The sequence below is a fragment of the Taudactylus pleione genome, unplaced genomic scaffold, assembly GCF_031769625.1.
Source record: "Taudactylus pleione unplaced genomic scaffold, aTauple2 ptg000515l, whole genome shotgun sequence".
Classification (NCBI taxonomy): domain Eukaryota; kingdom Metazoa; phylum Chordata; class Amphibia; order Anura; family Myobatrachidae; genus Taudactylus; species Taudactylus pleione.
The window spans coordinates 420,539-443,088 of NW_028284917.1; the positions used below are offsets into that span (position 1 = coordinate 420,539).

The 22,550-nt window shown below is 45.0% G+C and overlaps 1 protein-coding gene across 3 annotated transcripts in view; it reads right to left on the reverse strand.

Annotated features, from left to right (window-relative positions):
- TUB (TUB bipartite transcription factor) overlaps positions 1–22,550 on the reverse strand; it is a 216,825-nt gene that overhangs the window by 14,597 nt on the left and 179,678 nt on the right. For 2 of the 3 annotated variants that reach the window (XM_088450307.1, XM_088450308.1), the window contains exons 4-5: positions 10,721–10,858; positions 2,873–3,037 (exon numbers count right to left, since the gene is read on the reverse strand). In XM_088450307.1, the coding sequence (XP_088306433.1) occupies positions 2,873–3,037; positions 10,721–10,858 (303 nt within the window). The remainder of the gene's footprint in view (positions 1–2,872; positions 3,038–10,720; positions 10,859–22,550) is intronic. The other variant, XM_088450309.1, reaches the window with a different exon arrangement.

Here is a 22,550-nt window from a genome sequence, read left to right on the forward strand (position 1 = left end):
CGGCCCCACTGACATCAGCAATGATGTCAGTGGGGAGCTTCCTGCTCGATCAGAGCAGGAAGCTCCCTGGGGCCTGCGTGTGATGAGACCCAACCTTAGGGTCTCTAGTCGCAAGCCCCGATGGTCGCGATGGTCCTGACCATCGCGACCATAAACCTGGTCTCACTCGCTAGAGCTGTGGGTGGTAACCCACAGCTTAGCTAGAGACCAGGAGGCCGCACTTCACACCGCAAGCGGCCGCCCTCATTCAGAGCGACCGCTTGTATCTAGCGATCGACTCTGAATGAGGGCCACAGTCCCCATGGGATGGAAAGGTTACATTAAGGTAAGTAAAGGCACCCATACATCAGCAATTGATTGCGGCAATTCTTCAATCTGCAACGATTGAAAAAGGGAAAGATTTTTATACACAATCGATTGCAAATTACAGAATTGGCTCAATCAATTGCTGATGTATGGGGGCCTTTAGACATAATTCTAAATATAATTAAAGGTCCTTATTTTCGGCTTGATTAATCTGCCCGTCAGAGGTCACTGAGAACACCGTAACTGGTTCTCTGTTGTGTATAAATGGCAGCCGCAGAACAGAAGACTATTCCGCTGGTCGGCAATAGATCTAATTACGTCTGCAACACCTTGATTACTAATTAATTTGTATTTCTGATTATATTGCTCTGGTCGTGAAGCAGGCAATGAGTCATAAAACAAAATCTATAAACCAGCGAGGACAGAACTCATTATACGGCACATATGCTGCAGCTTAAAAGAAAAAGGAGACCGAGAGATTGGGGTGAGAACGTCGTCACGTAGGAGAGGGCACAGGTGCACCCCTCATCTGTATATGCAGGAACGGGAGCCGTTTACAGAGCAAGCAGCAGAGCTAACATAGGGAGAGATGTACTAAGCCGTGGAGAGAGATAAAAGTAGCAACCAATCGGCCCCTAGCTGTCACTTTACAGGCTGTATTTGAAAAATGACAGGAGCTGATTGGTTGGTACTTTATCTTTCTACACGGCTTAATACATAGTACCCCAATAGGTTTTACGGAGAAGTGAGTCACAGAAGAACTGTAGCAAAGAGAGAGAGCAATAGAATTTACTGCATCAGTCTAAAGACCACCCCAAGAATAAGTATACAGACTTATTACATAATATGGGGATGAGCGGACACAGGTAAGAGAATCAAGAACTGATACATACTCAGCGCTGTCATCTATTATTACCACTGTAGTAACAAGGAGACAGAAGTGTGAGGACACATTAATTAAAAGTATTGTATATTTTTTTCAAAAAAAAATTTGTGTCTATATTCTGTTTTGAAAATCAATAAAAATGTAATATGTAAGAAAAGAAAATAGTATCACAATAAATTAGGTAAGTGACAGCGGGTACATTTATATACTGTTACTGCCACTTCACTGTAATATCCAAGGATTCCAACATAGGCCCGTATACAATTAGTCGCGAAAAGCCGAGATCCGCGAAAAAATATCGCCGATTGCGACTTTTCGCCTGTTGGAAAAGTATAACCGTATTCAATTCCATCCGCTTTGTAATATAATGTAATAGGCAAATAAGCTTCGCCTCTGAATGGGTGGAGATAGGAAGTGCCAAATTTTTGTTTGGGGGTGCAAAGGTGGGGAAACCAGTCAGAACCCTTCGGACAGTCCCCCAATGGACAACTGCATCAAACAATTCCTATAAGAAACTTAAGATCACCCCAAAAAAGTACTTTGAATTTTGGGGCGAAAAAGTGCAAAGTGGGGGGGACAAGTTCGTAAACTAGCGAAATAAGGTTCTGGGGGTGCACTAAGAAAGGGGTCAAGTGTTTTGGGGATTGCAGGTGCATTTTAGGGGGTGGACTTTCACTTTATTTTAATGTTCACTTTAGAGACAGTAAAATATGCTAGCACCCATTTTCAGGTACCCAAATGTGCCAGGAATACTTATTTTCACCCAAAAATACAGCTTTATACCACTCTTCACCACTTGTGCAAATACACTAATTAGTGGCAATTGGGCGAAGTTAAGTACCCCAAACAGTTTATTAGGGCTCATAGGGCACTACTGCATTGGTCCCAAATGTTTCAGCATCTTTTGGGGGGGGGGGTTCAGGCTGATTTCCCCGATTCTGACATCACTTTTCGCCTGTTCTGACTTCACGTGTCGATGTTTTTGCGTCTTTTGGAATTTAATACGGCGAATAGCGGGGGCACACGCTATAAGTTTCCACGGCTAAAATATGCGATGTAGGCGAAAAGTCCGGTAGGCGAAACTTTATCACGAGTGCGAAACTAATTGAATAGGGCCCAAAGTATTAGATCTGAATAAGTTTATGATGCAACTTAAATTGAACAAAATTGTTTTAAAACGAATTAAAGAGAAACTGTGTGTGTGTTATGCTCACAGCCCAAACAGTATATGGGGGGAGATCGAACTGGTGTTTGCCCAAATGTGTGCGACAATACAGAGGCGACACAGTAAATAAGGACACTGATCAGAAGATGGGACGTGCACCCGGCAGGTTTATGAGTTACGGTTATATCACACGTGTTGCACACAGGACACGTATGAAGACTTTCAATAAGAATCTTTTACCATTAGAAACCCGCTGGAAAGACCCACTTTAAAGGAAACCCACACAAGCACAGAGAGAATATACAAACTCCACACAGTGGTGAAAACTGAACCCAAGACCTCAAAGCTGTAAGGCAGCAATGCTAACCATTACACCAACCGTGCTGCCTTTGTCTCAGACATAAAACCCTGTATCACTAGTACAGGCTGCAACAAGTGCCCAGTGATACAGCTCAGTAGGAGTTCGTGTTACTGTGAAGGTCTCTGGGTTGTATAGAATGACTGCCAGCTCTCACCCTTCTTCTGCATGGTCAGTCTCAGGTCTTGCTTGCCCTGCTGTTGGCCACCAGCCACTGTCTCCACTTCATCCTCTTCGTGGCTGGACTGTCCCACTGTCAAAATTTGTACGTGGCTCCCCGTGTCCTGGACTTCGTCTTGGAAGGCGGCAGGGCCATCGATACCTGTAGGGGCAGATAACCGGTGAGCCAGAGATTTCACATCTGTATGACTGGGGCCCAATGGGACATTCCGGTTTGGTTGTTCCATTTGTCTTTCTGTTTTACACTAAACTGAAATTTAAATGTGTCATATAGGAACCATGAAAATACGCTGTTTAGTGTGACCCCCTAACGTTCCACTGCAGCACTGTTATAAAGTCAACTGTTACCCTCCCCCCTCATTACAGGCATATGAAGCTCCACCCACATCTTCAGGATGGGATCTCACACAGGTCAGAATGCTAAGAATGCAGCCATTGGGTGATCACTGACTCCACCCCTGTGCATGAATCCACCAATCCACACAGCACATTCCTGTACCGGATGCTTGCCAGGCTGTCAGTCACTCTTTGCCTGCTGTGTTACAGGAGCCCCGCCCCCCAAAATGACACTTTGCAGCAGAAAGGTATGATACAGCAGAATGGACATCTTTAGTTTACTTGTTTCAAGTATGTTACTTAGCATAGTGATGTACAACCTTTCATATACAGTGCAGCAATGTCAGATATTACCTGCAACCAAATGAATAACTAATTTCCTAGGATATACTGAATATTTTGCCCAGAAACAGTCGTCTGAGCATTAAGTAACCAGGCGATGTACTGTAAGAAAAGGTAAGAAATTGTAGCTGCGGTGTAATTATGTTATACTTATATTCACCAGAGATCTCTCATATCGCATCACTAACATCTGTGCCAAGAGCCACATATTTTATATATCAATCACGGTGGGATGTACTAAGCACTTGTATCACCACCGCTGTAGTGGGGGGCAATAGAGCAGCCATCCGCTTGTGTAATTTCCCGCTATCACGCCCAGCGCTCTACAATTCCCAGTAATACCCTAAGCTGCAGGTTGCTCTTATACAGTATACATCATGAAAAAACAAAGAAAATGTTCCCGCACTGGATTGCCTGCTTCATCTAGATGATTTACTTATTTTTACTAATATATATTTATTTATAGATACTATATATCTAGAAATATATATATCTATATATATATATATATATATATATATATATATATATATATATATATATAATGTGTGTATATGTACACAGTGTGTATATATATACATATATATATATATATATATATATTTCCAAATTCAAAGTGTATATATACTGTTTATATAATATATATATATATATATATATATATATATATATATATATATATATATATTAAAAACAAGTCTACAAACTTCCACTATGCCCATAAACAGTGTTTATAAGCAAACTGTAGGGATATCTAATATTAAATAGTAATCTCTTTTTGCATAAACCATCTCATAGAATCCAGGGTTGCATTAAATTGGATTTTTTTTAAAAAAAAACATCAAAAACGGATTTATTTGATTTAAATTAGATTTTTGGGATTTAAATAGGATTTTTTATTAAAAAAAATTGAAAGTAAAAGTTTAAAATTTTTAAACGTTTATTTAAAAAAAAATGTTAATAAAAAATCCTATTTGAATCAAATTAATAAGTTTCTGATTTTTAAAAAATTTTTTTTTTTAAAAATCCAATTTTATGCAACCTTTATGGTGTCATATTTGCCCCGCCCCTCCCCACAGACACTCGATTCCAGGTATTACTCTCCCCATCCTGCCAAATTCACTAGGACTCCTTAACATTAGCATAAAGCAATGGCAGCAGCGCGTTACTTAGAATAAGCCCCGGCGACTTTATACAACCTTGGAAAAAACTGGCTGATTTGCTTTATTCTATTTTACCCATCTCGGCATTGTCTGTATCCGCCTTTTTATCCAGCTATCAAAGAGAGGAGCCACTTCAAAGACGCAATCATATCCAAAATGTCCAAGATTTAATCCTCCGCTTAATGTTCAAGGAGATAATGAGAATCTCACTTCTGCATTTCAGACGACAAGGGGAGAAAAAGCTTAAACCATCAAACGTTCGGCCTCGATAGACATCAGTGTTTGGAGCAATGCGAATGGCTCCCTACATCAATGATAACGAGGGGATGCAGATAATGAACGAAGATTGCTTTTGATTGTGAGCGTGAAGTAGTATGCATAATATTATTGAATGCTAGAAAATACCAGTTTCTTTCTTTTTCATTATTTTAATTTCTAAGTTCTACAATATTATAAAAATTAAAGCGTTGCAGAGAAAACAATTTATTTCTCAGTCTGATCCTAATTAGCATATTTACTGGTAAATAACCAACAGCTGAACACACTAAACTAGAAAGAGCAATATATGAAGCTATTTGTTCTTCACTGCTGATTACAATCAGGCAAATGAGTCTCTGCTTCTTCTTTCAAAAAAATAACATTTAAAAAATAAGGGCCAATTCAATTATACCCCTTTTCCACCTAAATTCCGGGTCTGACCCGGAGTTGGAACAAAGTTCCTATCCGGATCAGACCCGGAATTTTGCCGGCGCTGACTCGGGATATTCCCGAGTCAGCGTTGCTCACACCGCAGTCGGGTCTGCCTAGACCCGGCTTTTGCGGAGTGAAAGTGGACGCTTGGAGATGACGTCATCTCCAAGTGCCACTGAAGCCGGACCAATCGGCCGGCTAGCAGCGCACTCCAGGTCATCGTGACCCGGAGTGCGCTGTTCCCATAGCAGGGTTTCACGGGCTACGCCCGTGTTAAACCCTGCTAGTTACCTGGGTTGGATTGCCGGGTCACTCGACCCGGCGATCCAACCCTCTGCCCTTTTACACCAGGGAGCTGCCCGGGTTAACCCTTCAAAAACCCGGGTTTTAGCTCCGGTGTAAAAGGGGTATTAGCTGCCAGGGTGCGTAGTAGCCTCATACGTTATACTGCTTTTAAACCTAAATTCCGGGTCTGCCCGGAGGTTGGAACAGGGTTCCAATCCGGATCAGACCAAGAATTTCTCCGGCGCCAACCCAGGAAATTTCTGAGTTGGCGCCGTTCACACCGGAGCCGGGTCTGCAGTGACCCGGCTTTTCCGGCGTTGAAGTGGACGCTTGGAGATGACGTCATCTCCAAGCACCACTGAAGCCGACCAATCGGCAGGCATGCGGCACGATCCAGGTTATCGTGACCCGGATCGCGCCGTTTACACTGCAGGGTTTCACAGGTTATTCCCGTGTTAAACCCTGGAAAGTTACCTGGGTTGGATTGCCGGGTCACTACACCCGGGAATCCAACCCTGTCCCCTTTAACACCAAGGAGCTACCCTGCAATAACCCGGGTTTTAGCTCTGGTGTAAAAGGGGTATTAGCCTCGAAGTCTTTGTAGGGACACATTTGCATATACCGGAATTTCCTAAGCTCCACCATTACATTCCAGATTTTAAGGATAGCCGTGCTCGAGCACAGGTGACTTGATGAGTCCCACAGTCAAGTTGATTTAACCATCTTGACTCAAGCACGGCTATCCTTAAAACGTGGGCTGTAATGACGTATTTTGGGAAGCTCTGGCAAAACAGAACTATATCCAATTACAATGAACTACTGTATAGCTGATATTTAAACTACATTTTCAGAGCCAGCACAGATAAATAGATTGTATGCAAGCTAGAAAGGAAAGGGCAGGAACAGTGGATAGTCTGCATTTGATTAAGAAATAAGAAGTAAAGAAAAATAGTCAGTCAGAACATTCACAGGGCTAGACCTTACTGCATCCAATCAGAGCATTCGAGCACTCACAAGACTAGACCCCTTTGCAGCCAATCAGAGCATTCGAGCACTCACAAGACTAGACCCCTTTGCAGCCAATCAGAGCATTCAGCCATACAGTGGAGGACTAGACTCCACTTTATCTCTCTCCAAAGCTTAGTACATGACTATATTTTGTTTTTCATTTTCGCTTCTGTTTCTCTTCCAACTCAAAGATAGATTGTACTGACACAACAGTATCATTCACAATTACAGGCAGGTATGCTTGCTGGTACTATATAGTGCACTGCTTTCAAATCTTAGTGGTCAAATGATGGCAGCGGAAGAAGGGGTTGAGGGGCTGTAAACGTGCTGGCTGAGAAAGTTAGTATTAGAATCTCTAGGTCTTGCGCTGTCATGTGACTGGTTACCATGATAACAACGGCATGACAGGGGGCAGACAGCCAATCGTTAATAGCAATTTGAATCACGCCCCTTAGGAAAAATGAACAAAATGGTTTCTTACAGGAAACCAGGGTCATGTGACGGGAGAGAGGGAAGTAATTTCCGTAAAGGACTGAGAACAATATCTGACCAATGAACAGCAATTATCTTACACCAAATGCACTAAATTTCATAAAGAATCAAATATAGCGTGAGGTAACTGTGTTGCTGGTGCTCCCATGGGTTAATAAACACTATACATACTAGGGTTTTTGGAGTTTTTTGAGGGAAAAAAAGGGGTAACTCTTTTTTTGGGAGGGCAGGCTTAAATGGTATAGTATATTTAAAATTTAACTTTTAATATTCAGTAATAGAGATAACCAGGGCCTTTAATCTTAAAGAAATATACAGTCAGGTGCATAAATATTGGGACATTGACAGAATTTTCATATTTTGGCCTCTATTCACCACCACAATGGCTTTGAAATGAAACAAACCAGATGTGCGTTAACAGCAGATGTTCAAATTTAATTTGAGGGTAATTACATCCAAATCAGGTGAACGGTGTAGGAATTACAACGGTTTCTATATGTGCCTCCCACTTTTTAAGGGGCCAAAAGTAATGGGACTATCAACTCTAAAGCTATTTCATGGACAGGTGTGGGTTATTCTATCGTTATTTCATTATCAATTAAGCAGGTAAAAGGTCTGGAGTTGATTCTAGGTGTGACATTTGCATTTGGAATCAGTTACTGTCGACTCTCAATATGAGAACCAAAGAGATGTCACTATCAGTGAAGCAAGCCATCATTAGGCTGAAAAATAAAAACAAACCCATCAGAGAGATAGCAAAAACATTAGGTGTGGCCAAATCAACTGTTTGGAACATTCTTAAAAAGAAAGAACGCACCGGAGAGCTCAGCAACACCAAAAGACCCGGAAGACCACGGAAAACAACTGTGGTGGATGACAGAAGAATTATTTCCCTGGTGAAGAAAAACCCCTTCACAACAGTTGGCCAAATCAAGGTAGGTGTATATGTGTCAAAGTCAACAATAAAGAAAAGACTTCACAAGAGTGAATATAGAGGGTTCACCACAAGATGTAAACCATTGGTGAGCCACAAAAACAGGAAGACCAGATTAGAGTTTGCCAAACTACATCTAAAAGCCATTACAGTTCTGGAACAACATCCTATGGACAGATGAGACAAAGATCAACTTTTACCAGAGTGATGGGAAGAGAAGAGTATGGAGAAGGAAAGGAACTGCTCATGATCCAAAACATACCACCTCATCAGTGAAGCATGGTGGTGGTAGTGTCATGGCGTGGGCATGTATGGCTGTCAATGGAACTGGTTCCCTTGTATTTATTGATGATGTGACTGCTGACAAAAGCAGCAGAATTAATTCTGAAGTGTTTTGGGCAATATTATATGCTCATATTCAGTCAAATGCTTCAGAACTCATTGGACGGTGCTTCACAGTGCAGATGGACAATGACCCGAAGCATACTGCAAAAGCAACCAAAGAGTTTTTTAAGGCTAAAAAGTGGAATGTTATGCAATGGCCAAGTCAATCCCCTGACCTGAATCCGATTGAGCATTCATTTCACTTGATGAAGACAAAACTGAAGGGAAAATGCCCCAAGAACAAGCAGGAACTGAAGACATTTGCAGTAGAGGTCTGGCAGAGCATCACCAGGGATGAAACCCAGCGTCTGGTGATGTCTATGCGTTCCAGACTTCAGGCTGTAATTGCCTGCAAAGGATTTGCAACAAAGTATTAAAAAGTGAGTTAGATTTAGGATTGTTTTTAGTTTGTCCCATTACTTTTGGCCCCTTAAAAAGTGGGAGGCACATATAGAAACCGTTGTACTTCCTACACCGTTCACCTGATTTGGATGTAATTACCCTCAAATTAAATCTGAAAGTCTGCAGTTAAAGCACATTTTGTTTGTTTCAATTCAAAGCCATTGTGGTGGTGAATACAGGTCAAAATATGAAAATTCTGTCAATGTCCCAATATTTATGCACCTGACTGTATCTAATTTTTCCAGAATATTCCATATTCCAAACTAAAGAAAAAAAAAATCAACCGTCCCAGCTCCAGGTGTTGGTTATGACACTTGGTACCAGAGTTGGAGCACTGGACATCCCAATTCCACAGGCCCAGCGGGAAGACCCCGTCATCTTATTTATTATTTATTACCAGTTATTTATATAGCGCACACATATTCTGCAGCGCTTTCCAGAGAATATTTGACCATTCACATCAGTCCCTGCCCCAGTGGAGCTTACAATCTATATTCCCTACCACATGATCACACACATAAACACTAGGGTTAATTTTTGTTGGGCGCCAATTAACCTACCACTATATATTTGGAGTGTGGGAGGAAACCGGAGCACCCGGAGGAAACCGGAGCACCCGGAGGAAACCCACGCAAGCACAGGGAGAATATACAAACTCCACACAGTTATGCTGCATACACACGGTACGATCTACACAACCAACGATATCACTGAACGATTTCCGTTGAAATTTCTGTAGTACAGGACAAACGATATTGAGAGATCTATGATAGATTTATTTCACTGAAGTCATCCTGCCACATCTCTTAACATGCAAATCGTGTTGAAATTGTTCAAGTTGGGCTGCATGTACGGACGACCGTAGATATCGTTATCATCCATGAGGGAACGAGCATCGTTGGTCATTTGTTGTTCGTTCACTGCATAAAAATTAACGATTTATCGTTGATCGATATCATTCATTAAAATTGTACCGTGTGTACCCAACATTAGGGTCATAGTAAGAATTGAACCCACGACCTCAGTACTGTGAGGAAGTAATGCTAACCATTACGCCGTCTGTGCTGCTTTTACTGTACGCGCCTTTCTCCTCATTAGTCTACAAATCTGTTACAGGAACCACAAACAGCTTCCACACCAAATAACACACAAAACAGGAAATATCACAAATGGAGAGAAATGCTGTGAAGTATGGCAGGAGTGACGGGAAAACAGCCGCAAGCTGTCAACGGATTCCTCTCTCGCTACTAACTCTCCATGCCAGCATGTCTCAGATACTTTCCTTGTTCCTGTAACCCAACCGTGTGAAAAGATGACTAATTTTCTGCTCGGTTTCACGGCCTGTTCAGTAGAATACTCTAGGAATAGTGTTTGTGCATCGAAGGCCTTGACAAGGCCCGGGCCGTTCGTCCTGCATCCTCGGCCCACTGATGCCGTCACTGAGCGTTCTGTGGCCATCAAATCACACTGGGATGTTCCATGCTCGTACATCACATCACAAGACAATGACATGTGACCAGGCTGACCCGTGACTTGTTGGATGGCATGCAGGCGGACTGGCTATGGTGACGTAACGTATTAAGCCAATTACTGAGGTGATTCTTTGCAAAAAATGCAAAGAATTGTGGGGACGGAGACAATTTGTGATCCGTGCATTCACGCGTCATGCTCGGTTCCAGTGCTGCGCGGCTGTGACAAGCGGGGGAACATACAAAGAAATCATGCGCACACGTATGACGGTAAACATGCAATGCTGCCTGACAGGCGGTGTTGGTAGCATGCGGCTGACCTTTCTGCTTTCCCTTCTTGTCTTTCCTGGCACTGCCAGAGGGACAGCTTGCAGCTCCAGCCGCTTTGGCCTTTTTAGTAGACTTTGGAGGCTGGGTCTCCGTTACCACCTGCGTGTCCTCCTGCTCGGCCTCCTGTACTGCTCGGTTTGTTCAGCAAGAAACAGACAAAGAGAAGATCAGGTTACAAGGAAATCACAACAGCGCTCGTACCAGCCGAGCGGAGGATTTGTTTTACGGACATATTTCACAGATCGGGAGATCATAAAAAATTTTTTTAAAAACGTATTCATGGCCAAAACAAAAAATAAATGACAGCAAGAAGATGGAAAAAGGGAGAAAAAAATACACATTTTAATGTTTTCCGTGCCCTTGAAAATGCCAGAACGCTGATTTCTTACATAAAACACTGATCGAAAACATGGTACTGTTCATTCCACAGTTCAGAAAATAAATGTAACAATATTAAATACAGCAGTAAAGATTCGGCTGGTTGGTAGATTTTGCGATCAGCTTTTTTTTTTCCCCATTTACAAAATTCAGCCTTCACAGTATTTTGATTAAAAGGGGATTAGCTTCCCAGCCTACCTGGCAAAGTTAGAAAAGAGATTTTACATTTAACCGTTAGAGGTCTGCCATGGAACAACATGGCTGCTACGCCTCTGTGTGTAGTGTGCGCGGAACCAAAAAGACACAGGGGTCTATTTACTAAGCAGTGTTAGGAGACAGAGTGAAAAGTGATAAGGTGCCAGCCAATCAGCTCCCAACTGTCATTTTTCAAACACAGCCTGTAAGATGGCAGGTGGGAGCTGATTGGCTGGCACCTTATCACTTCCTTATCACTTTTCATTCTGTCTCCTAACACTGCTTAGTAAATAGACCCCACGGGATTAAACATACTTTAAATTTAAATTAAAACACTTTTTGAAATACCAGATATTCATTGTATACAGATGTGTCCAAATACACCTATTCTTTTTGCGCTAAGCGGCGAGACTTAGACGGAGCCACAGGTAACGGTTCCCAAACCTCTGTGCTTTTTCATAAACTTATCTGCATCGCAACTGCATATAAAGTAGGGATGTGCGCCGGACCATTTTTGCCGGATTTGGATTTGGTTCTAATTCGTCGTCCGGCTTTGGATTTGGATTTGGATTTGCCAAACTGCGGTGACTGGCTTTGGATTTGGATTTGGATTTTTTTACAAAAATTGACAAAAAAAGCTAAAATCACATAAATTGGTCTTTTTTTTCTTCCTAGAGTATTATTACCCTCAATAACATTAATTTCCAGTCAATTTAGACCATATAACAGCTCATAATATTGTTTTCAACATTATTGGCCAAAGGTTGCAGTGAGCTGACTGGTTCCTAAGCGATAGAGCAGCGGCACAACGACACAGACACCACAGTATAAAGCACATCTATGACACATTGCCACACAGCAGTGGCAGAAATGAAAAGTAGTGCACCCACCCAGTGGGGTACGGCCAGCAGAGTCACAGTACTTGTTTACATAGTGGGCTACGGCCCAAGGAGTCACAGTGCACAATCTTATTCACATTACACCGCACGTAGGGCCTGATTCACATTACACCATAAAGTAGTGTCTCTTATTTATGTTACGACACACAGTAGTGCCCCTTTTGCACAATGCCCACAGTAGTGACCCTTTTACACAATGCCCACAGTAGTGCCCCTTTTACACAATGCCCACAGTAGCGGTGTTCTTTACACAATGCCCCCAGCAGTGGTGCCCCCTATGCAGTCCCCTTAGTAGTAGGGTCCCCTATGCAGTGCCCCCAGTAGAATGCCCCCCATTAGCAGGCCCCCCCAGTAGTATGCCCCCCATTAGCATGCCAGCCAGTAGTATGCCCCCCTTTAGCAGGCCCCCCCAGTAGTATGCCCCCCATTAGCATGCCAGCCAGTAGTATGCCCCCCTTTAGCAGGCCCCCCCAGTAGTATGCCCCCCATTAGCATGGCCCGCCCAGTAGTATGCCCCCCCCAGTAGTAGGCTGCCCCCAGTAGCAGGCCCCCCTCAGTAGTAGGCTGCCCCAGTAGTAGCCCCCCCTGTAGTATGGCCCCCCCAGTAGTAGTAAGCCCCCCCAGTAGTATCCCCCCCCAGTAGTAGTAAGCCCCCCCAGTAGTATGGCCCCCCCAGTAGCAGGCCCCTCAGTAGTATGGCCCCCCCAGTAGCAGACCCCCCCAGTAGCAAACCCCCCCAGTAGTATAGCCCCCCCCAGTAGCAGGCCCCTCAGTAGTATGGACGCCCAGCGCCCAGTAGCAGACCCCCCCCAGTAGTATAGCCCCCCCCACAGTAGCAGGCCCCTCAATAGTATGGACCCCCAGTAGCAGACCCCCCCAGTAGTATAGTCCCCCCAGTAGCAGACCCCACCAGTAGTATAGCCCCCCCCCAGTAGCGCCCCCGGATCTTTGACAAGTATCTGTGTCTGTGTAGGGCAGAGCGCTCTGCCCTACACGCGAGGAGACCTGATGTCGGATTCTCTAGTGAGAATCCGACATCAGGAGGCCGCCGTTCGGCCCCGAACGGGGATCCGAGTCAGGCGGTGAACACCCGAACAGGGTTCGGGTGGACTCGGATCCCCAATGTTCGGAGCGGTTCGGATTCCACAGAATCCGAACCGCTCATCTCTAATATAAAGTTGCTTATAGCGTACTAGACACAATAGATTTGTACTTGTCTCGCAAAGGCATGGTTATATTTAAGGATACGTAGCGCGACGCACACAGAGGCTCACTCGTATCGGGCCTCCGTCTGAATTGCGCACAACAGCTACAAGAAATACCAGTGTCCAGGTCACCTGGCATTGTCATTGTGTTGCATTAACGAATCGAATAAGCCGCATATTTTGTAAAAAAAAAGTCTATGGATTAGTCGCAGAGTCTGTGGCGGCCAAACGAGGCTATCTGGTATAATTTGTGGGGGTGTGGTATAAGATAGAGACAGTAATAAGTTAGACAATGTCTAGATAGACACCAGATGTTAGACAGTTGATAGTTAGACAAGTATAAGAGTTCGACACAGACAAAAGTCAGACACATTAAAGTTAGACATGTAAAAAGTTTGACAGGTACAAAAGGTCGACAGAGTCAAAAGTTCGACATAAATGGTCGACACAAAAAACAAAAATGGTAGACAAATTTTTTTTTTTTAGCCCTGATCTTCACCCTAACCCTAACCCTCCCCATGGTGCCTAACCCTAACCATCTAGGCAAGTGCCTAACTCTAACCGTGGGGGTAAGTGCCTAACACTAAACCTAAAAACTTTTTTTTTTAAATGTTGATCATTTTCATGTCGAACTTTTGACCCTGTCGACCTTTTGTACCTGTCGAACTTTTTACATGTCTAACTTTATTGTGTCTGACTTCTGTCTGTGTCGAACTTTAATCCTTGTCTAACTATCAACTGTCTAACATCTGGTGTCTATCTAGACATTGTCTAACTAATTACTGTCTGTCTATAATCCGGAACCCGATTTGAGGTTAGGTGTATGCGGGCACATCTCTATGTCTTACTCCAGCTGTGAGATACAGTAGGACACCCTGTTGAATTAATTAAAACTTCATATTCTTTGCATACAGGACCTGCATTGCCACTGCCTGTATACAGTAACTGTTATGTATTAAGCCTGTGGGCAAAAGGTTTCCACTGATATTTACTTCCGTGCTTTTTATTTGCGCTTCTCAGCATCTCCCTTATAGTGCGTACACACGGTACGATTAAAATGGACGATATGAACGATAACGATAATCAATCATAACGTTATTGTTCATGTCGTGCATTTTTCGCCCACCATCGAACTGCTATGCGCGGGCACGTATGATCGATATCGACCAGGTTACTATAGGGACCCGCGATCGTTGATCGCGGGTCATTATAGTCGTTGGTGTATTGGTGGTGTGCTGGATGATCGATATCGATCGTCCAGCACACCCGGGAGATCGAACAACGATATAGTTATCGTTGTCGATCGTCCCGTCTGTACGCACCATTACAGAACCCTTGTGCCCTTCATATTTCAGCCAACAGGTATTAAATTCATTTGAAATGACAGCAGTCTGAGCTCTTGCGCTTGCCTATAAAAATAGTCGGTTGTTTTTACTTTTTTGAAACAACGTAGCAGCAAAACAGATGCTGGTATATTTAAAGCTTGGGCACACACTATGCGATCCGGCTTACGATATATCGCTCTAACGCAGATCGGAATGATATATCGTGTGGATCGTATAGCGTGAACGCCGATCGTTCATTCGCATCATTCCCTCTGCTGTTCTGCACAGCAGATGGGAAGCTGCAATGAACGACGCCATGTTGAACGCAGCATGGAAGGATATAACGCGCGGTCGTACACCAGAACGTGTAGTATGTACGGTCGGCGCCATATATTCTTCCACCATGTCGTGCCATCGCTGGGTACACATATCGTATAGTGTGTACCCAGCTTTAATGTCATTATTCAGCCATGAGAAAATAGAATAATGAATAGAAGTGTTTGCAGATCACCTTGTTAGCAAATGGGGATGGTTTAGCTGGTGATCTAATAAGGTTTAAAAGTACAATATCTGTCTTCTGTACCACCCACCCACAGCTATAGCGAGCGTCCATGATGATGGTCGTGATGGTCTTGACCATCGCGACCATCGGGCTTGCGACGGAGACCCTGCAGTAGGGTCTCGCTGCCGCAAGCCCTGGAGTGATTTTGGCTCTATCAGAGCCAAAATCACTCCCACTGACATCACTAGTGATGTCAGTGGGGCCGGCTTCAGATGGTAGGCGTTCCCATGGGAACGCCTCCGTCTGGCAGGCACGCCCCCGGCACGCCCACCAAAGGGGGCGTGCTGTCAATCAACATCGACAGCACGCCCCCTTTGGTGCAAGACCCGGAGCGACAGCTTGGCTGTCGCAGTCCGGGTCTCGCGCATGCGCACGACGGAGCTCCCTCCGTCGTGCACATGCGCAGTGTGGCAACATCGACCCGTTTGCGAGCGTCCTTTGCTCGCGAACGGGTCTGAATGACCCCCTGAAGCCTTTGGCATTATGATGGTGACCTAAAATGAAATAGAGAAGTGTCCACAATACAGAAAGGCACACACTAGCTTAATAAGGGATTCAGCAATAACTGTGGGGGTGATCGGAGGAGAATGATATTAAAGGCCTGATTAGGGATGGCCATTGGTATGGTTACCATTGATGGTGATATAGCAAGTGGCCATCGATGGTTACCAACTATGCAATGGGTGACCATCGATGGTTTCAGCAACCGATGGTCATACCTGTTCTTTGACAGAATATAGGGGCAGGGCTTCGCAAGTGTCTGGGGTGGAGCCATGCTCCGTGTTCCCGTCACCTTCGGTTATGTTAGCCATCGATGGAGGGAAATCATCTGGTTCTGCCCCATCGATGGTAAAAGCATTCAACATCGGCCATAAACCATCGATGATTATGCATTTCAATGGCCATCCCTAGTCCTGATTTAGAGGTGCACGCTAATGCTTCTTTTTACTCAGTGGTACTGTGGATTTTTGCCAATGCCGCAGCCTAAGGAATTCGTGCCGCCATGCCTGCCAGCTGCGGCGCTAATCTGGTGCTTTGTGTAAAAATTTGCAGCATCTGCACCATCGGAAGCACATCGGTCGCAGCATCAGACATTGCACCAGCCCTATGAATGTCGTTGTGAACGAGGCTGCCAAAATCAGGGTGATCGCAGAATACACCTCAGTCGCTGGTCACGGCACGCCCGCGTCTGACTAGCCACCACCTTTTACCTCCCAGAAACGGCCACAGAAATTGCCTCTCTCTGAGACTAAGGGGTAAGTTTACTAAAATGAGAGTTTTTAGAAGTGAGTTTTAGAAGAGATGTTGCCCTTAGCAACCAGATTCTGCTTAACATTTAACTAGCACCTTCTAGAAGATAATAGCTAGACTCTGATTGGTTGCTATGGGCAACATCTCTTCTAAAACTCACTTCTGAAAACTCTCACTTTACTAAATTTACCCCTACAATTTTTTCTGCGTCCCTCAGCTGTAACTATTGGGGTGCATGCGCAGACTGAAAACTGCGTCCGTTTGCGTCAGATGCCACACCAGCGTCCACTTCTGAATGAGACCCTCAGGCCCATAACAGGTGGTGGTATCTGGGTGATCTCATGCCGTCCCAAAGGGCTGACTAGCTAATGGCCACTTTAGGATTTATCACCCTCTACCTACAAAGCCAAAATTGTACCCTACAATTCCAGTATTGCCTAGGAGCACTCTATTATCTATAAATGTATGGGAAGAACATGTGACTAGGGGGTAACATGGGCCGCAGGCCGCAACAGAAGGAGTGATACTGGGAACGTTAGTGAGGAGGGTGCCATGTGGGTGCAGGCCTGTGAGGACGGGGTCACATGGAGAGCAGGCCACAGAGGAAGCAGTCTTATTGGGTACACGTCAGTGAGGAGGGTGCCATGTTACTGAAGGCCTGTGAGGACGGGGTCACATGGAGAGCAGGCCACAGAGGAAGCAGTCTTATTGGGTACACGTCAGTGAGGAGGGTGCCATGTTACTGAAGGCCTGTGAGGACGGGTCACATGGGGAGTGGACTGTAGAGGAAACCATGTGGTGGAACATATAGGATGAAAGAAAGGAAATATAAGGATAATGTAATTATAGTTATGTAATAATGATGTATAAAAAAAAGGGGAATATTTAGTGTTGCATGCAGGGAATATAATGGCTGCTTTTGCATGTACCAGGCAGCTCTCCGCCAACTTTATTTTTTACACTGTAATTTAACCTGAGCTAGTATACGCCCCACTCCCATCCCTAAATCTGTTAAGGACTTTTACATTTGCCACCGGCGGTACAATATAGTTTTACTAAAATATGAAACTGACCCTGGACGTACTCCTAACCAGATTAAGAGAAGAGGGGGGTCTGTGTGCAGCCTCTGTGTGGCCCCATCCTCGCTCCGCAACGTACATGCAAGTAAGCTCTGGCACTGCGCAGATACGTACATATAAACAAGGCCGTAGCTAGGGTAATGCGGCCGGTGCCATCGCACAGGGCACCACAGGTCAGGGGGCGCTGTTTGGGTCTGTCAAATTTCTGTTTATTATCATTCTCACTTGTAGCTTCCTCTTATTTCTTCCCCAGCATCTCCTGGCCTCTCCTATCTCTTCCCTGGGCCTTTCCCATGAAGCCATGGCCCTTTTTTGGGTGCATTATGTCCCTTTGAAAAATGAGGGGGCGCCAATGCTCTTTCTGGCACAGGGCACCAAAAACTCTAGTTACGGCTCTGCATATAAATGCTGAAATGAATACGCATGTAGCTGTTGCAGGAAATACATTGCCATCTATTCATGGGGAATCGGCAAATATTTAACATTTTATTCCTGTCAGAAATAATTTACAAACTATTTAAAACAGTACTTTTCCTTCACTGAAATCCACGTGGCCCATTCTTTACTGAATAGCAAATGACAGAGGAAGATAATCTGTGTCATTTAGAGACGTTCTACCCCATCTGCAGAAGAACACCATCATTATCTCCTGAACCCATTCAAAATGGCCGTGACGAACCAAAAGAAAAATGTTAATACGAGGAAATCGTGTTGCTAGGGTAGAGAATTCCCCGGATACCCAGGAATAATTGCTGAATATACCACATAATTAATCTTAATAAGGCATTTTATAAAGTAATCAGCAAGTTATCTGGAGGATTTCAATGGACTTTCTGAGGCAGCGAACCGGCTCCCGGGAAATGATTTATGATGTTGGGTGAGAGCTTAATAAGCTTGACCTCCATTGTGAGGTTAATTGATGACAAATCAAGGTGCAGTCTAATATGAGAGGAAGAAAAGCTTGGAGACATCTTGCATTACCCAGTTTATTACTGTATGTCGACGCACTAATGGAGGCTGTGAAACGACACCGTGCTTTTAATGATGGTCATCTAATCACAGGGTGTGGATCATTAGGTCAACATTGTCTAGGTAGACAATGTTTAGGGTAGACAATGGAAGATAGACAGGCATTAGGTTGACAGGGACTGAAGGTTGACAGGATCTGAAGGTTGACACACTAAAGGTCGACTAGTAACAAGGTTGACAGGTACTGCCCTAATCCTAACCCTCCCCTTGGTGCCTAACCCTATCCCTCCCTCCTGGTGCCTAACCCTAACCATCGGGGTAAGTTCCTAACCACCGGGGTAAGTGTCTAACTCTGACCCTAAACCTCCCTCCTGGTGCCTATCCCTAACCGCCGGGGTAAGTGTCTAACCCTAATCCTCCCTCCTGGTGCCTAACCCTAACCGCCGGGGTAAGTGTCTAACCCTAACCCTCCCTCTTGGTGCCTAACCCTAACCGCTGGGGTAAGTTTCTAACCCTAACCCTCCCTCCTGGTGCCTAACCCTAACCGCCGGGGTAAGTGTCTAACCCTATCCCTCCCTCCTGGTGCCTAACCCTAACCATCGGGGTAAGTGCCTAACCCTGACCGCCGGGGTAAGTGTCTAACCCTAACCCTCCCTCCTGGTGCTTAACCCTAACCGCCAGGGTAAGTGTCTAACCCTAATCCTCCTTCCTGGTGCCTAACCCTAACCGTCGGGGTAAGTGCCTAACCCTCCCTCCTGATGCCTAACTGTCGGGGTAAGTGTCTAACCCTAACCATCGGAGTAAGTGTCTAACCAGAACTGTTGGGGTAAGTGCATAACCCTGACCCTAACAAAAAACAACAACAACATGTGTCGACCATTTGCATGTCGACCATATGACTGTCGACCTAATGACCATCCCGACCTTCAGTACCTGTCGACCTTGTTACTAGTCTACCTTCAGTGTGTCGACCTTCAGACCCTGTCGACCTTCAGTCCCTGTCAACCTATTGCCTGACTATCTTCCATTGTCTACCCAAAAATTGTCTATCTAGACAAGGTAGACCTAATGAACGGATACCCTAATCACAGGTAATCAGGGAGCAAAGATATATATATATATTTTTTTTTAATTCAGTGGTTCAAAAATACACAAATAAAATGGATCAGCCAGTGAAGGCAAGAAATACGCGCAGTGCGTCCGGACATACCGGAGAAGGTTCTGAACGTAGGTTGTCAGGCCTGACTGATGCATTAAAGCCATTTAAGCAAGTTTCTATAAAGGTCATATAATTATCACAACCCTTATCACAAGCGCCACATAACACCCGCCTAAGACAGTTATAGTCAACTCATCATAAACTAATCTGCGCTCCACACTGGCTCTCTATATCTGGCTATAGTCCCTTCACCTTCAGCTTCCCCTGTCACTTGCTCAGGACCTGCCACATAACATCCCCATCTGTTGTTTGCACTTTCTCTTTCACTGAACCATTATTTATTAACAGCTTATTAACAGTAATTTATGCAGCGTACACACATTACGCAGAGCCTAATGCATGTTAGTCAGTCATTCACAATCTATGTTCCCTATCACATGGACAGTAGCCAATTACTAGTGAATTAATGGCCGAGGGGGCTCACTCCACTTCTGAGCCTCCCCACCCCACCCACGAACATCATATCTCACCAGGTGACGGTAAGCGACAGTGAATATATACGGGAAGATGGAGCATGAGAAAGCTATGGCTTTGCTTTCACTGCGTGCCGCCATCTTCCCGAAGATGTCACTGGGAAGATGGTGCCGCAGAGGAGGAAGGACCACCTTGCTGGCACAAGGTAAGTACAATATGGTTGCAGGGTGCTCACTCTCTGCACCCATTATAAATGTGCCCATGCCTACCAGTAGGTATGTTTTTGGATTGTGGGAGGACATCTGAGCACCTGGAGGAAGTCCATGCTAACACATGGAGAACATGCAAAAGCCTCGCAAATAGCCACTACCCCATCGAGCTGCACCACACCTTCACTCGATTATTCATCTCTTTTTTTAGTGTTTCCTTATGTTTCTTCTTTTTTCCTCTATTTCCCCCATCACCACCCATCTCACCTAGGCGTACATTGCTATCTTACTTCCCCACTTTTCATTGGACTTCTCCAGGTTACTGTACATTTGTATATGAACTCTATGCTGTCTCACCCTTTCTTCCGTACCTTCATCTCTATGTCCTCATCTCTCAATGTTTCCAGTTTGTCATCACCTATCTTCTCCCATCTCTCAACCTGCTTCATGCCATCACCTTTCCATGTATCTTTCTCCACTCTATTATTAACCCTCCATACTTCCCCGTCTGTCACTTATGTATCATGCCTTCTCTCCAGCCTTTGCTGTGACTGTTCCCACTGCATGAGGACCTCATTATCCTTCTTATAGAACCATATTCCTCAGCACATCAGTGCACCAGCTCAGCATTGGTGATACATAAAAACTAGTGGGTTAATGAGTCTCCGGGTACTCATTAGTGGTGGGTAGGTGGGTAGTGCCATGCCACAGGGGCCACATGTGAAATTCTTGAGGGCCACTTTTGCCTGTCACTGCTATACACTTTCAATCACAAACCAGCAGATTGGTCCAAATTGCCATCTTTGTACTCTTGAACCATAATAAACTCAACCAACCCCCTATTGATTCTCATCTGACTGGACTGCTACCATAAAGTCTGTGTCACAAGTACACGCAAAGTTGGGAAAAGAAAGGTTTTTATTTATTACCAGTTATTTATATAGCGCACACCTATTCCACAGCGCTTTACAGGAATATTTGCCTATTCACATCAGTCCCTGCCAGTGGCATAACTAGGGCTGGGCAGCCGGGGCTCGTGCCCTGGGCGCTGTGGAACCAGCGGCATAGGTCAGCGCAGCCAGCCACAGTACAGGTCCGCCCTAGTCAGTCAGTGTAGTGCGGATCGCAGTGAGTGCGATCCGCACTACACAGTAACACACACATAGCCGCTGGCGCTGGGTAGTACACGCGTACTACCTGCGGACGATGTGTGTTTTTCACCAGCCAATGACAGTCAGACAGACTCTCATTGGCTGCTGCGCCCACTGCCAGAGCCGGGCTGGAGCTCACTCATGAGCTCTGCCTTCCGGCTCCTGCAGTGGGCGATGGGAGAGACGTCCTGACGTCTCTCCCATAGTACCGAGCGGGAGGATGGAGGAGCAGGCAGCAGAGGGTGCGGCAGGAGCGGGAATTCAGGTAAGCCAGTGTTTTGTGTATGTATGTATGTCTGTGTGTGTTATGCACTACTGGCCGGGGGCACTGTATCACTACTGGGGGCACTGAATAGGGAGGACCACTACAGGGAACACTGCATAGGGGAGATCACTGGGGGCACTGCCTAGGGGGGATTACTACTGGGGGCACTGTATAAGGGGGGCCACTGCTGGGGGCACTGTATAAGGGGCACAACTGGGGGCCTGCATAAGAAGGACCACTACTGGGGGCACTGCATACTGGGGGTACTGTATAAGGTGCACTACTAGGGGCCTGCATAAGGGGGACCACTACTGGGGGCACTGCATAGGAGGGCACAGTATAAGGGTGCACTACTGGGGGACTGTATAATGGGCACTACTGGGGGCACTGTATTAAGGTGCACTACTGGGGGCACTGTATTAGGGTGCACTACTGGGGCACTGTATAAAGGTCACTGCTACTGGGGTGATGGTACATTAAGGTACTGAGTACGGGAACTAGGGAGACATAAGACTGTGATAATAGACAAAGGTACTGAGTACGGGGAATAGGGAGACATAAGATTGTGATAATACACAAAGGTACTGAGTACCGGAACTAGGGAGACATAAGATTGTGATAATACACAAAGGTACTTAATACTGGGACTAGGGAGACATAAGATTGTGATAATACACAAAGGTACTGAGTACCGGAACT